Source organism: Lampris incognitus, chromosome 3 (assembly GCF_029633865.1).
Source record: "Lampris incognitus isolate fLamInc1 chromosome 3, fLamInc1.hap2, whole genome shotgun sequence".
Lineage (NCBI taxonomy): Eukaryota > Metazoa > Chordata > Actinopteri > Lampriformes > Lampridae > Lampris > Lampris incognitus.
Window position 1 is genome coordinate 32,546,928 of NC_079213.1, and position 12,783 is coordinate 32,559,710.

The following is a 12,783-nucleotide window of genomic DNA, read 5'->3' on the forward strand; positions in this document are numbered from 1 at the left end:
ACCGCCCTCAGTGTTTCCTCTTCGGGCGCAGCTCCAGGCAGGGCCGTGGTCCCTGGACCCACAGGACGCAGCAGACCAAGCTCCTCCAGCCAGACACACCTCCCTGCACTCCACATGACGACACAAATGCAGACAAAAACACTGCACAGTCAATGCTAGGTGAGGCCGCCAGACCGCCCTCGGTGTTATCGGAACTCCCGATCTGCATGGGCTAGCAGTTAGCTTAGCCTGCCCCGCTTCCGCGTCCTGTCAGACCTCCCTCAGTGTTACCTCTTCGGGCGCAGCTCAGGGCAGGGCCGTGGGCCCTGGTCCCACCGGACGCAGCAGACCAGGCTCCCTCAGCCATCAGATGAAATCGACGATCACAGACATAAATCCTCGTAAAAGTTCTTCACACCACGACACAAACTCAGATGTAGACTAAGACGCTGCGTAGTCGGCGCTGGGTGAGGCCCCCGCAAACGTGAGTTCGCACCGCCATCTCAGTCGCATTATTCAACATCATGTCAGCTGCATCTACACAAACAGGCAGCGTGTGATCCCCTCCAAACCACATTACTGGGCTCCATCTCTGAACCATCAAGCTTTTTTGTGTCATCAACGTTTATGTTAATATTACATTCAGCCCCTCAAAGTAGATATGAATCTATCTGGAGACGCGATATAAAACATCTGTTAATCCAAAATGAGCATTTTTGATAGAAAACAGCCTTTCCAGAATCATCATAAAGCATCAAGACTCACAGGAACATGGCTGCTGACAGGGTGCCGAGGGAACGAGAAGATCCTTCAGACACCACTCAAGTCCTCACTCATCTAGCACACACGATTGTGTCATCACAAGTGTGTTTGTGTGTTTGTGTGTGTGTGTGAGAGAGAGAGAGAGAATGAGATTAAAAATGATACCCCGTTTATAATTTTATTATCAACACGGCAGCAAAGAGAAACAGACATCCATAAAGTGAAGATGTAGCTTCCACATAAAGAGAAAACCACAAACCAGACCAACTCGTTTCCTTTCGTATTTATTGAGTGTGCTGCTGTGCCTTCACTTCTGACCATTCTTCTCACACACACACACACACTGAGGAGTACACCGCGGTAAGAAAAGGACATTACAAGGTCTTTTATGGGAAATTAACAGTACCACGTCCCCACAGAGACTCCCGGGCTGCAGCTCCTGGTGACATCTGGACACTGGCAGTGACGGGGACCATGTTGGGGCCTTCCAGTGGTGTCATGAATCGTGACACAAGAACCGACGGATAGTCTCGCCTGACATCACTGATATATTGTGTTAACTAATCGACAACAGAGGCTAGACTGTCCTGTAGTGATATGTGTTGCTGTAGTGGTCCAGTTGGAGGATAACGGGACAGAAACTCAAGTGAGGAACCAGCGTAATGCAGTGACATACGAGGAAAGCTTAACCAAGATCAACCAAAATGATATGTTTGTCCTCTTAGATACCACCCAGACAGCATCCGGATGTGGGCCACTTCAGGCAATGATGCGGCACTGGTGGCCTTCTTCTGACCCTGACATAATGCATGTGAGCCTGGAGTGGCCCACATTTGATTTGGCATATTTGGGCCATATTTGTCCAAATATGCCAAATCAAAAGTGGGCCTTTTTTGGCAAAGATGCGGTGCTCTGGGCAACTTGTGATCTGGATGTGACCCTGAAGTGGCCCATGTGGTAAATGGTGAATATGGCCCACCTTTGGCAAATATTTGACACATGCAGCATTGCTATGGCTTGGTTCTGGTCCAGATCTGGCAAACAGGAGCAGACCGCCCAAGTGCCATCATCCCACACGGTATATGTGGGCCGGATGAAAGTGTCGGGTGTGGGACGGGGACGGGTCCAGGCCACAGACATTTTGCTGTCTGGGAAGAAACCCCCAAATACACATCATTTACCAGAGCATGACTATGAATGAGGACAATCTGGATGAGGAGTGAACCCGCAACAGGAGTTAAAATGGCAGCCGCCGAACTCTGCACACGGCTGCAAAGAAATGACAACAACATAAACAACAACATAAACAACATGAGGGCAGAGGGAGCTGGAAACAAACATGACAGTCGTCTGAGAGGAAAGGTGACTTTGCTGAATAGAGATTTAAGTGTTGTGCTGTTCTTATCTTGTGTGTTAAGAGCCGCTGACAGACAGGAGCTGCTGTTGTTCGTCTGCAAACTAACATGCAAACATCCGGTTGTCCTTACTGGTCACTCGGTTCGATTGCGTTTTCAGGGTCACAGCCCTCTTTTGGGTTTGCTACATCAAATCCATACTGACTGTATCCGTACATATTGAAAGCATGCTGCAGGGCCCTCGTGTCCAACACCGACAGGTGTGTTGAGACGATCAGCACCGTCCCGTGCAGCTTCTTCATCAGACCTGGGTAGGACACTGCGTGCCTCGTGTGTCCAGCAGTGAAAAGACACAGGACCAACCCGTGATGGGATGTTAGGTGAGCAGCCCGGTCACACACACGCTCCTAAATACACTCATCTAGTCAAGACAATTGTTGTTGTTTTATCCTTCATTCACAAAATTTCTTGTTTCTTGTGTAGTCCCCCCTCCCTTTTCTCCTTAATTGTATCCGGCCAATTATCCCCCACTCTTGCGAGCTGTCCCGGTCATTGCTCCACCCCCTCTGCCGATCCGGGGAGGGCTGCAGACTGCTGCAGACTACCACATGCCTCCTCCCATACATGGGGAGTCACCAGCCGCTTCTTTTCACCTGACAGGGAGGAGTTTCACCAGGGGGACGTAGCGCGTGGGAGGATCACGCTATTCCCCCCCAGTACCCCCTCCCCCTCAAACAGGCGCCCCGACCAACCAGAGGAGGCGCTAGTGCAGCGACCAGGACACATACCCACATCCGGTTTCCCACCCGCAGACACGGCCAATTGTGTCTGTAGGGACACCCGACTGAGCCGGAGGTAACACGGGGATTCGAACCCGTGTTGGTAGGCAACGGAATAGACCGCTACACTACCCAGATGCCCCTGTAGTTGCTTTTAGATACTTGGCATAGCACTATATGGATGGTTATAACCTCGGCTCCACAGGAAACGAGGAGCGATGCTGTTTAACTTGAGACAGAGTCCAGAGTCCAGAGAGAGACAACCGACCAGGGCTGAAGGTTTTAAACGTTTTTAGCCGAAGACCAGCGTCCGATCACGAGCCGCTGTGGAGAAACACTGCTGTAGGACACACAGAGTAGATACAGGACCACACCACATGTCACCCAGAGTCAAACTCTCACATTTCTCGTTTCTTTTTCTGTCATGGCCCAGAAGAAGCTGCAGAGGGCGCTGTAAAGGGACAGTCGTTAACATCCTCGTTTCTGAGACATGACATCTACTCTGCAAACGAAAAACATTTAAGCGGAGAAACCCGCAGGTCTCACACACCTACTAGGTCTGTGTGTCCGTTTGGTGTGATGCAGTTTGGCGCGACCCTCACACGGGGAATGATAACCGCCTCCACATTCATATAAAGTCACACAGTGCATAAAGAAATCAACTTTTTTGTGTGTGTGTGTCGCACCCCAGACGTGATTATCGGGTGATTTCCGGTGTGCGTCTCAGCACGGTAGTTACATGAATGCTGAGAGAATCTTTGAGGAACTGAAAATGGGATTTGGTCCATTTTTGCCAAGCTGTGGCAGGCAGCATGGTGTAACTCTAAAATGACTGTGAGTTTCCAGCATCAAACCGTCAAATCTGCCTCTGGAGCAAAGGGTAAGATGCATGAAGAATCAAGGATGGGGTCTTCATCGCCTCCTTGTGGTGGTGGTGGTGGTAGTGGTGGTGGTGGTGCTACTGCGATTGAGGTTGCGGCTGAGCTGGGGGAAATGCACTGTGGGTGTTCTGGACGTGGGCCCATAGAGACCCAGGTTTCGGGCCGCTGCTGATTTTCTGGGCTGCTTGACACAGGGGAAGGGGGAGAAGACGGACTGTTTGGCAGCGCAGGCGGAGGAGAGCACAGGGGTAGAAGGGGAGGAAGGCATGTGAGACTTTAAGAAAGGCGAGGGAGCGGAGGGGGAAGAGGCAGGAGGAAAGAGCGAGGAGAAATTTGGGGCAGAGGGGGATGTGGTAAGGCAGGCCTTTGAGTTTGGTACCGGAGTGGAGGACAGCGTTGGGGGTGGGTCGAGTAGCTCGGGTGTGGAGAGCGGGGAGGGGGATGGAGTCGGCATACAGGGCGAGGAGGATGGGACTTGGGAGGCGGAGGAACAGCAAGACGGAGACAGAGCGACAGATGAAGGAGAGCGCCTGAGTGAACTTGCGTTGCTCTCTGAGCCTGAAGACTCGGACTCCCTCCTTCGGAGCAAGGAGGGCGGCGGGGGGATAATGGGGACTTGGGGTTGGGCTGTAGACTCTGGGTCAGGTTCCTGTGGTGTGGACTTCCCGGAGGGGGAGTCGAGCTGTGTGTCAGGGTTTGCATGAGCGTCAGTAGTGGAAGGGTCTTTCGATGCGTCCTCCAGGTCCAGGGTGGCTAATCGTTCCCGCGCCTCCCTCACGCCATCAACCTTCTTCTCCTCTGCCCCCTGTTGGACTCCATCTGCATGTCTGCCCTCTGAAAAGATGGGCTCTGCAACAGTGTCGCTGGGGGAGGGAGACGCAGGGCAGACACTCCCTTCCTCATCCCCTTCTTTCCTCTCCTCCTCCTCGTTGTCAACCTCTCCCTCTCTCTGTCTCCCCTCCTCTTCCTCTTTCCTCCCCCCGTCTCCTCCGACCTCTCTTTCCCCATCCCTCGCCGATCCTCCTCCATCTTCCTCTTCTCTCTCCGTTGGATCGGTAAAGCCCAGCTGGGTGTGGGCCCGGGCCAGGTTCCTACGGTGTACCCGGACATGCGTGCGCCAGGGAGAGCCCATGCCTCCTCCGGGGCCTCCTGGACAGCCGGTACCGGGGTGAGAGGCCTGGGTCTGCGGCAGCGGGCCAGACCGAGTTCCTGGAACTGTGAGAGTGGGTCTGGAGCCGCGGGGCTGCCCACGGGGTTTCCGACCCAGCAGGAGATGGTTGACCACCAGGGCGGAGGGGTTGAGCTGGGAGGCCAGAACACTCGTGGCTGGACACTTATCTGGGGAGGAGGCCGGAGGAGACAACAGACATCAAAACATATCAACATGGACTGACATAAGACAGCTGAGGGTTGCAGTTAGCAAGCCTCAGAGCACTTAAGTTAGCAGTCTAGGTAAGGATATGGATCATGTCAGCAGTGATTTTTCTTCCCTCCTTGTTCTCCCCAATTGCACCCGGCCAATTACCCCACTCTTCCGAGCCGTCCCGGTCTCTGCTCCACCCCCTCTGCCGATCCAGGGAGGGCTGCAGACTACCACATGCCTCCTCCCATACATGTGGAGTCGCCAGCCGCTTCTTTTCACCTGACAGTGAGAAGTTTCACCAGGGGGACATAGCGCGTGGGAGGATCACGCTATTCCCCCCCCAGTTCCCCCTCCCCCCTGAACAGGCGCCCCGACCAACCAGAGGAGGCGCTAGTGCAGTGGCCACGACACATACCCACATCCGGCTTCCCACCTGCAGACACGGCTAATTGTGTCTGTAGGGACACCCGACCAAGCCAGAGGTAACATGGGGATTCGAACCAGCGACCCCCGTGTTGGTAGGCAATGGAATAGACTGCCATGCTACCCGGACGCCCCGTCAGCAGTGATTATTAAGGGACAGAGACAGGCATATGCACGGGGTGAGGTATGAGGAGTAGAAAGACAACAAACTCAGGCATACTATTAAAGAAGCATCTGGTGATTAAGACAGAAGGGTGATCATGGAATAAATAGAATAAATAGAGGCACAAACTTGCGGCAAACTATGAAAATCTCACCCGATTATGCCCAAAGTACAGTGTCCCTGACACCCATCTCCCCATGCAGAGGTGAAGTAAAGCTGGGGACAGCTGATCTACTGGAGATGGACTTCATCACCTTGGTGACTCTGCTAATTGGACTCTTACAAAACCGGTCCGTCAAACTGCTCTCCACCGTGACTCCTTCAAGAGGAGCGCCTTTTGTCACCTCTGGACTGGGACAGACTCTGGCGTCCCCGCGACCCTGAGCGGGATAAGCGGTTTGGATGCTGGACGGACAGATGGATGATTGCAAGAATTTAAGGATTTTATAAAAATGTGGGCTTAAGTTCAAGTTCAGCTGGATCTTCACGTGTATTAGAATACAGCGACGTTCTACACAGAACGCCACACAGTTCCTCCAACGACGGCGGGACTCGAATGTGTGATGTACTGACTGACTTTAATGAGGTATTCCCCACCCGGCATGCAACACCAAACCCACGGTGGAAAGTCACATACGACAGAGCAGTCAATATCATGCAGAGCACCCGCAGGACCCCCCTCAACATGCGGATGGCGGGCTTGAGGACTAGTGAGTCATAGTCTCGATACACATCACAGATGGCTGAGGGTCGCTCCAACAGTGCCGGGACCAGCTGCAGAAGAGCAGGTTTCACCTCCTTCCTACATTCCTTATGCAACTTTGCCGTCTTTGTTGAGCACAATGCTCCGCCATGTTACGTATGAAAGAGAGAAAGAATCTGGGTTCTAGTAGACTTGACAGAGAAAGTGGAGTAAAGAAACAATAAATTGAATTTGTCCTTAATTTATTAATCAAAGGCCCACTCGTTCATTCTGATTGCACTCATTAAACAGCAACAAGTCACCGGACGCCACTTTTAAATAATGGCTGAATTTCTGATAGCCCATCAGTTTAGCCCCAGAAGAGTGATAGTTGTGGTCAGTACCATTGTTGGGATCGTTGACAGGGTCTTGAGGAGCCCCTGAGGTTTTGGTCACGTGAAGTTCAGGTCCTGAGAGTCATAAATAATCAGTTGTAGTGTTATACAGTGTATGTGTCCTTTTCCTTCTGCCTCTTCCATGGTGTGCATAATTACTTCTGCAGTGTGCGTGTGTGTGTATGTGTGTGTGTGTGTGTGTGTATATATATATATATATATATATATATATATATATATATATATATGGGTCTAGTTATAGGTATGTAGTATGCATTTGTGTATGCATGAGAAACTACATATGCATCATTGTATGTGTATGTATCTGCAAGTAGTATCGAGCATGTGTTTTCGTCTAGCAGCCCACAGACTGCAGAAGAAGTCAACAACATGGGTGCTTTTGAAAAGTGACGCCAAAATATCTCTGTTGCCCTCTAGTGGCCGCTTCCAGTACAGCTTCCAACCCTGCCCACACTCGAAGCACGGGCAAATTTTAAAAACATTTGAAATACACACCCAATAATTTTTTTTCTCTCAGGATCGTTGCGTCATTCAACTAGTTCCCTTCATGTATAAATAAATAATTTGATGATATTCAAAGGGGCGTGGTTTGGCCTGGTGATGAGTTGATTGACAGCCGTCCTTGCCGCAGCAGTGGGTATCAGGCAGGTCAGTCACCTTGCAATGAGGAGGGCGTCGCGTAATGAACATGGGTGGGCACACTGCCCCGCCTCCCGTCTCTACTGCACAGCCTCTGTTCCGGTTTTCCTTGACTGCACAAACACGAGCAGCATGGCGCTGACCAAAACACTGATACTTTGGCTTTAAGACCGCGTTATGAGACCGACTGGTGTCATGTTGTCCATTTGTACATACAGTCAATGCCCCCCCCCCCCAGCTGTGCATAAGTCTCACACAGGCTGCTCTGGTTTTGCTAGCACCTCCTCACATGTGTGCATAGCACACAGGAGAAGTCTGCACAGGACTTTCTGCCTAAATTTAACCTAACCTTATGCAGTCTTAACTTAACCTCAACCTGGCCTTAACCCAACGCCTCTGCTAGACCGGGGGCCTGCTGGCAGAGCACCCTCAAGGCTAGCGTGTACCGTGTGGCTGAGCATGTAGACTGTATGTACGCAAGTGTGACTGACTGTGTGGTTGTGTGTCTCAGCGCCCCCTACCTGTGCGGATGCAGAGCTGCATGGCCTGTTGCTGCTGCCGTCTCTTGATGCGGACGTACTGTCTCTTCAGCGCGTTGATGTCGGTGCTCATCCTCTCCATCATCATGCTGTTCATGGCTGCCTGGTGCTCCGCCCTGCTGCCTCCACCTACAGCCCCCGGGCTCAGCTCCGCCATGTTCCCCTGCTCGCCACGCTGGTCTGAACAAGAGGAGGAGGAGGAGGAAGAGGAGGAAAGGTTATATCTAGGACCATTAACAAAAGATGACTAACTGTCGGTCTGATCAAATGGCGGGGAAGCGTTTGCGGCGCCAGCGCTGGGACCCCAGTTCCTGTGGAGCCATCTTGACTCGTGAATCAAGGGAACAATGCAGAGAAAGAACAACACGTGAAATGGAGGCGCTGCCGCTGTGTTACTGGGCCGGCCTTACTGAGATGATTTCAGCACAGCTGAACTCGGTCGTCATTTGAGAAGAAGCTGGGATCAGGAAGAGAAGAGGACATTTTATACTTTCTTTTGCAGGGAATTCTTAAAATAATATGACAGCCATGTGGTATGGAGTTGACCTTTTATGGTTTCACCAGAAACAAGAAATATATGCAGTACTCTGCATGGTGTATTACTGACTGTAGGGCTGAGAACAGATGAGATGAGGAACAGGTCATGTGCCATGAAAGAGAAAAATCCATCCATCCATCCAAACCACTTATCCTGCTCTCAGGGTCGCGGGGATGCTGGAGCCTATCACAGCAGTCACTGGGCGGCAGGCAGGGAGACACCCTGGACAGGCTGCCAGACCATCACACACACACACACACACACACACACACACACACACACACACACACACACACACACACACACACACACCTAGAGACAATTTAGTACGGCCTGTTCACCTGACCTACATGTCTTTGGACTGTGGGAGGACACCCAGAGAAAGGGCTGTACAAGCCGTACAATATAAATAATATACGACACGTCTCATACATATCGTATATTGCACGTGTCCGTCACATAAAAGTGGGCAAACTGAACTTTAGTCTGAGATCACCATGACCACCTACAGAGACAAATACATCTCCAGATACATATTTTAACATCTACAGGAAGACCTGTCAGTTTAAATCGTCCTCATGCTTTAGAAAGAAATCCTCCTTTTGACTGACTTTACAGGTGTATTAGGCTGTAAAAGAGAGGAAACCTTACCCAACATTAATGGTACCAAAAAGTGTTGCGTGGCTGCAAAAAGTCTTCCAAGCTCATGTTGTAGTAGCCCTACTGGGCATTACTTTCTAGAAGAAGCTAGACCACAGATCCTCGAACGGCCCCCCTGAATTACTGTTAAGCCACATCCCCAGACTGTGTGCAGGAAATCCGGCGGAATCTAGGCTAACCCGCTTCAGAGTACACACCCCTGTGTTTTGACCAAGATCTAAAGGGCTAATTGGCTCCTTCCCCGTTTGGCAGGAAGACGTGTCGACAGAGGAGGAACGGGATTTGTCTGGAGGAAGCACAGCAGAACCGAGGGAGGAGCAGGAGAACTTGGGTTACTTATCTTTCTGGGGCAATACGGACACTGTCAATACACAACCATCAACTGCCATTAAATGTTTGACCATCAGGGGCGTCCGGGTGGCATAGCGGTCTATACCGTTGCCTACCAACACAGGGGTCGCCAGTTCGAATCCCCCCCGTTACCTCCAGCTTGGTCGGGCGTCCCTACAAACACAATTGGCCGTGTCTGCGGGTGGGAAGTCAGATGTGGGGATGTGTCCTGGTTGCTGCACCAGCGCCTCTTCTGGTTGGTCAGGGCGCCTGTTCGGGGGGGGGGACTGGGGGGAATAGCGTGATCCTCCCATGTGCTACGTCCCCCTGGTGAAACTCCTCACAGTCAGGTGAAAAGAAGCGGCTGGTGACTCCACATGTATGGGAGCAGGCATGTGGTAGTCTGCAGCCCTCCCCGGATCGGCAGAGGGGGTGGAGCAGACCGGGACGGCTCAGAGAGCAGGGTGATTGGGGCCAGGTGCAATTGGGGAGAAAAAGGGGGGGGATTGACCATCATGGGTGCCTTTTGTAAGTGTGTGTGTGTGTGTGTGTGAGACCTTGCACTGACCTTTGAGCTGTTTCTGGTACCTCTGAAGCTCAGGGGCCAGCAGGCCTCCCAGAGGCCCAAGACATCCCAGGGTCGTCACTACTGAGTCTTCATCATCCATGTCAACATCATCATCACTCTCCCAGCTGCCGAGGCCTCCGCTGTAACAGGGCAAAAACTCATCATGTCCATCCGTCTGTCCGTCCCTCTCACACTGTACATGTTGTGTCGGTTCTGTTGGACTATTCTGGCTTCCGTTAAAAGTTCTCTGATTTTATTTCTTGGTGTGCGCCACGCTTGCATGAGAAATGGTTTATATGGAGTCATGTGACTCTACACTTCCTGTCGGTGTACTCCACCCCCGGGTAATGGCTGCTTTGAGGGACCGCAGTTCCTCCACATACGTAGGTGCTACATGTGCATGCCGCATTTGCATCGGTAAGCGAGGCATCATCAGACTCCGTGACAAAAAGCCATCTTTACTACAGCTTATTTACTACATCTTATGTGCCGTCAATGGTTTTTTGTTGTGTGCAGAAAAAGTTTATTTGCAATGTTGATACGCAATTCAGTTTGATTTTTGTCCAAACTTTCAATCTTTACACCTGATGAACCTCTTATCAAAAGAAGATACCCCCCCCCCTTTTTCTCCCCAATTGTATCCGGCCGATCAATTACCCCACTCTTCCGAGCCATCCCGGTCGCTTCTCCGCCCCCTCTGCTGACCCGGGGAGGGCTGCAGACTACCACATGCCTCCTCCCATACATGTGGAGTCACCAGCCGCTTCTTTTCACCTGACAGTGAGGAGTTTCACCAGGGGGACGTAGCACGTAGGAGAATCTCACTATTCCCCCCCAGTCCCCACCCCCAAACAGGCGCCCCAACTGATCAGAGGAGGCGCTAGTGCAGCGACCAGGACACATACCCACATCCGGCTTCCCACCCGCACACAGCCAATTGTGTCTGTAGGGACGCCTGACCAAGCCGGAGGTAACACGGGGATTTGAACCAGCAATGCCCATGTTGGTAGGCAATGGAATACACCGCTACACCACCCAGATGCCCTGAAAGAAGATACTTTTACAATAACATTTCATTATCTTCAGCAGAACGGGGGGAATAAAAACTCATTATAGTAAACAAATCCTTCCCTGAAAGGAAACACTCTTGCAAGGCCTTCTTTGCGTGTTGCCTTTGAGATGAGAAGAAGCTGCTGAGGGGGCAACAAAAGACTTGATTTAGCTACTAGCTTCCAGCTTTGGCTGCTGTGGTGCCAGTGCAGGACAGGACAGGACGGGACAGGGCGGGACACGACAGGGCGGGACGGGACGGGACGGGACGGGACAGGACAAGACAGGACAGGACAGGACAGGGCAGGGCAGGGCAGGGCAGGACAGGACAGGACATGACAGGGCCAGTCGGCTTCTGTAACAGCTGATTGACCCAAGTGTTCACACAATACTCTGTAGCACAGAACTGAGCTGACCTTCCATTTGACTTGACTGAGGTGGGGAATGGGGTGATGTTGTATGTGTACTTCTCCCTCAGCTCCGCTAGCTGGGGGAAGGGGAACGCCGCCATGGAGTACACCTCCTGATAGAGACAGAGAGAGAGAGAGAGAGAGAGAGAGAGAGAGAGAGAGAGAGAGAGAAAAGGAGGTAAACGCTGCACAAATTGATTTTGGTTCATGGTAAAAACGTTGTCAGGGATCAGGAACACTTTGTCATTTTATATCGTTTCCCCCAGCCCACAGCAGTGCAACAAAAGACGAAAACACACATCCAGAAACTACAAGAACACACATATCCAAACTAACACACATATCTAAACTAAAAAAAAAAATCACTGTCCAGGAGAACGAATGCCAGCCAGGATGACTGTCGGAACTGCCGGTCTCCACGAGCTAGCAGTTAGCTTAGCCTGCTCCGCTTCCGCATCCTGTTGGACCGCCCTCGGTGAGTCCTCTTCAGTCTCAGCTCTGGGTTGGGCTGTGGTCCCTGGGCCCACAGGATGCAGCTGACCAGGTTCCTCCAGCAGATCCAATGCCAGCTATCCTAGCCAAACACCCTCGACACACCTCCCCGCACTCCACACGACGACACCAAAAACACCACAGTCAACGCCAGGTGAGGCCGCCGCCAGACCGCCCTCAGTGTTATCAGAACTACCGCTCTTCATAGGCTAGCAGTTAGCTTAGCCTGCCCCGCTTCTGCATCCTGTCAGACCACCCTCGGTTTTACCTCCTCGGTCGCAGCTCCAGGCAGGGCTTTGGTCCCTGGGCCCACAGGACGCACCAGACCAAGCTCCCTCGCCTGATCCAGCACCAGCTCTCCCAGCCATCAAACAAAGACAAACTTAGACGCAGACGTGGACAAAGACACTGCATGGACGGTACTTGGTGAGGCCGCCACAAACATGGATTCGTGCCGCCATCTTCCCACACCGGACGGGGAAAGCGGAAGCGGTTTTGGCATCTTCAGTTCATAAATTACAAACAGTGTGCGTGTGAAAGTTGTGTGTCTGCAATGCAGGGTGCCGACTCACATGTGCACAATGCACGTGTGCTCTACCTGCATGAGTTCAGTGGGATCGATGAGGTTGTGCTCCAGCATCTCCTGCGTGAGACAGCCCATGGTGCTGTAGAACTCATCCGCTGTCTGACAGTACTCGATCCTCCTACACAGACAGACGAGGAAGGGGCAAAGAAAGGAGGAGAAAAAAGGGGG

The 12,783-nt window shown here is 51.9% G+C and overlaps 1 protein-coding gene across 1 annotated transcript in view; it reads right to left on the bottom strand.

Moving 5' to 3' along the window:
- Nucleotides 1–3,583: 3,583 nt before the first annotated feature.
- Nucleotides 3,584–12,783, bottom strand: part of tbc1d30 (TBC1 domain family, member 30) — a 31,481-nt gene continuing 22,281 nt past the window's right edge. Inside the window, exons 10-14 of the mRNA XM_056276717.1 lie at nucleotides 12,628–12,733; nucleotides 11,544–11,650; nucleotides 10,078–10,217; nucleotides 7,964–8,161; nucleotides 3,584–5,094 (exon numbers count right to left, since the gene is read on the bottom strand). Coding sequence (XP_056132692.1) covers nucleotides 3,788–5,094; nucleotides 7,964–8,161; nucleotides 10,078–10,217; nucleotides 11,544–11,650; nucleotides 12,628–12,733 — 1,858 coding nt within the window. The 3' untranslated portion in view covers nucleotides 3,584–3,787. The remainder of the gene's footprint in view (nucleotides 5,095–7,963; nucleotides 8,162–10,077; nucleotides 10,218–11,543; nucleotides 11,651–12,627; nucleotides 12,734–12,783) is intronic.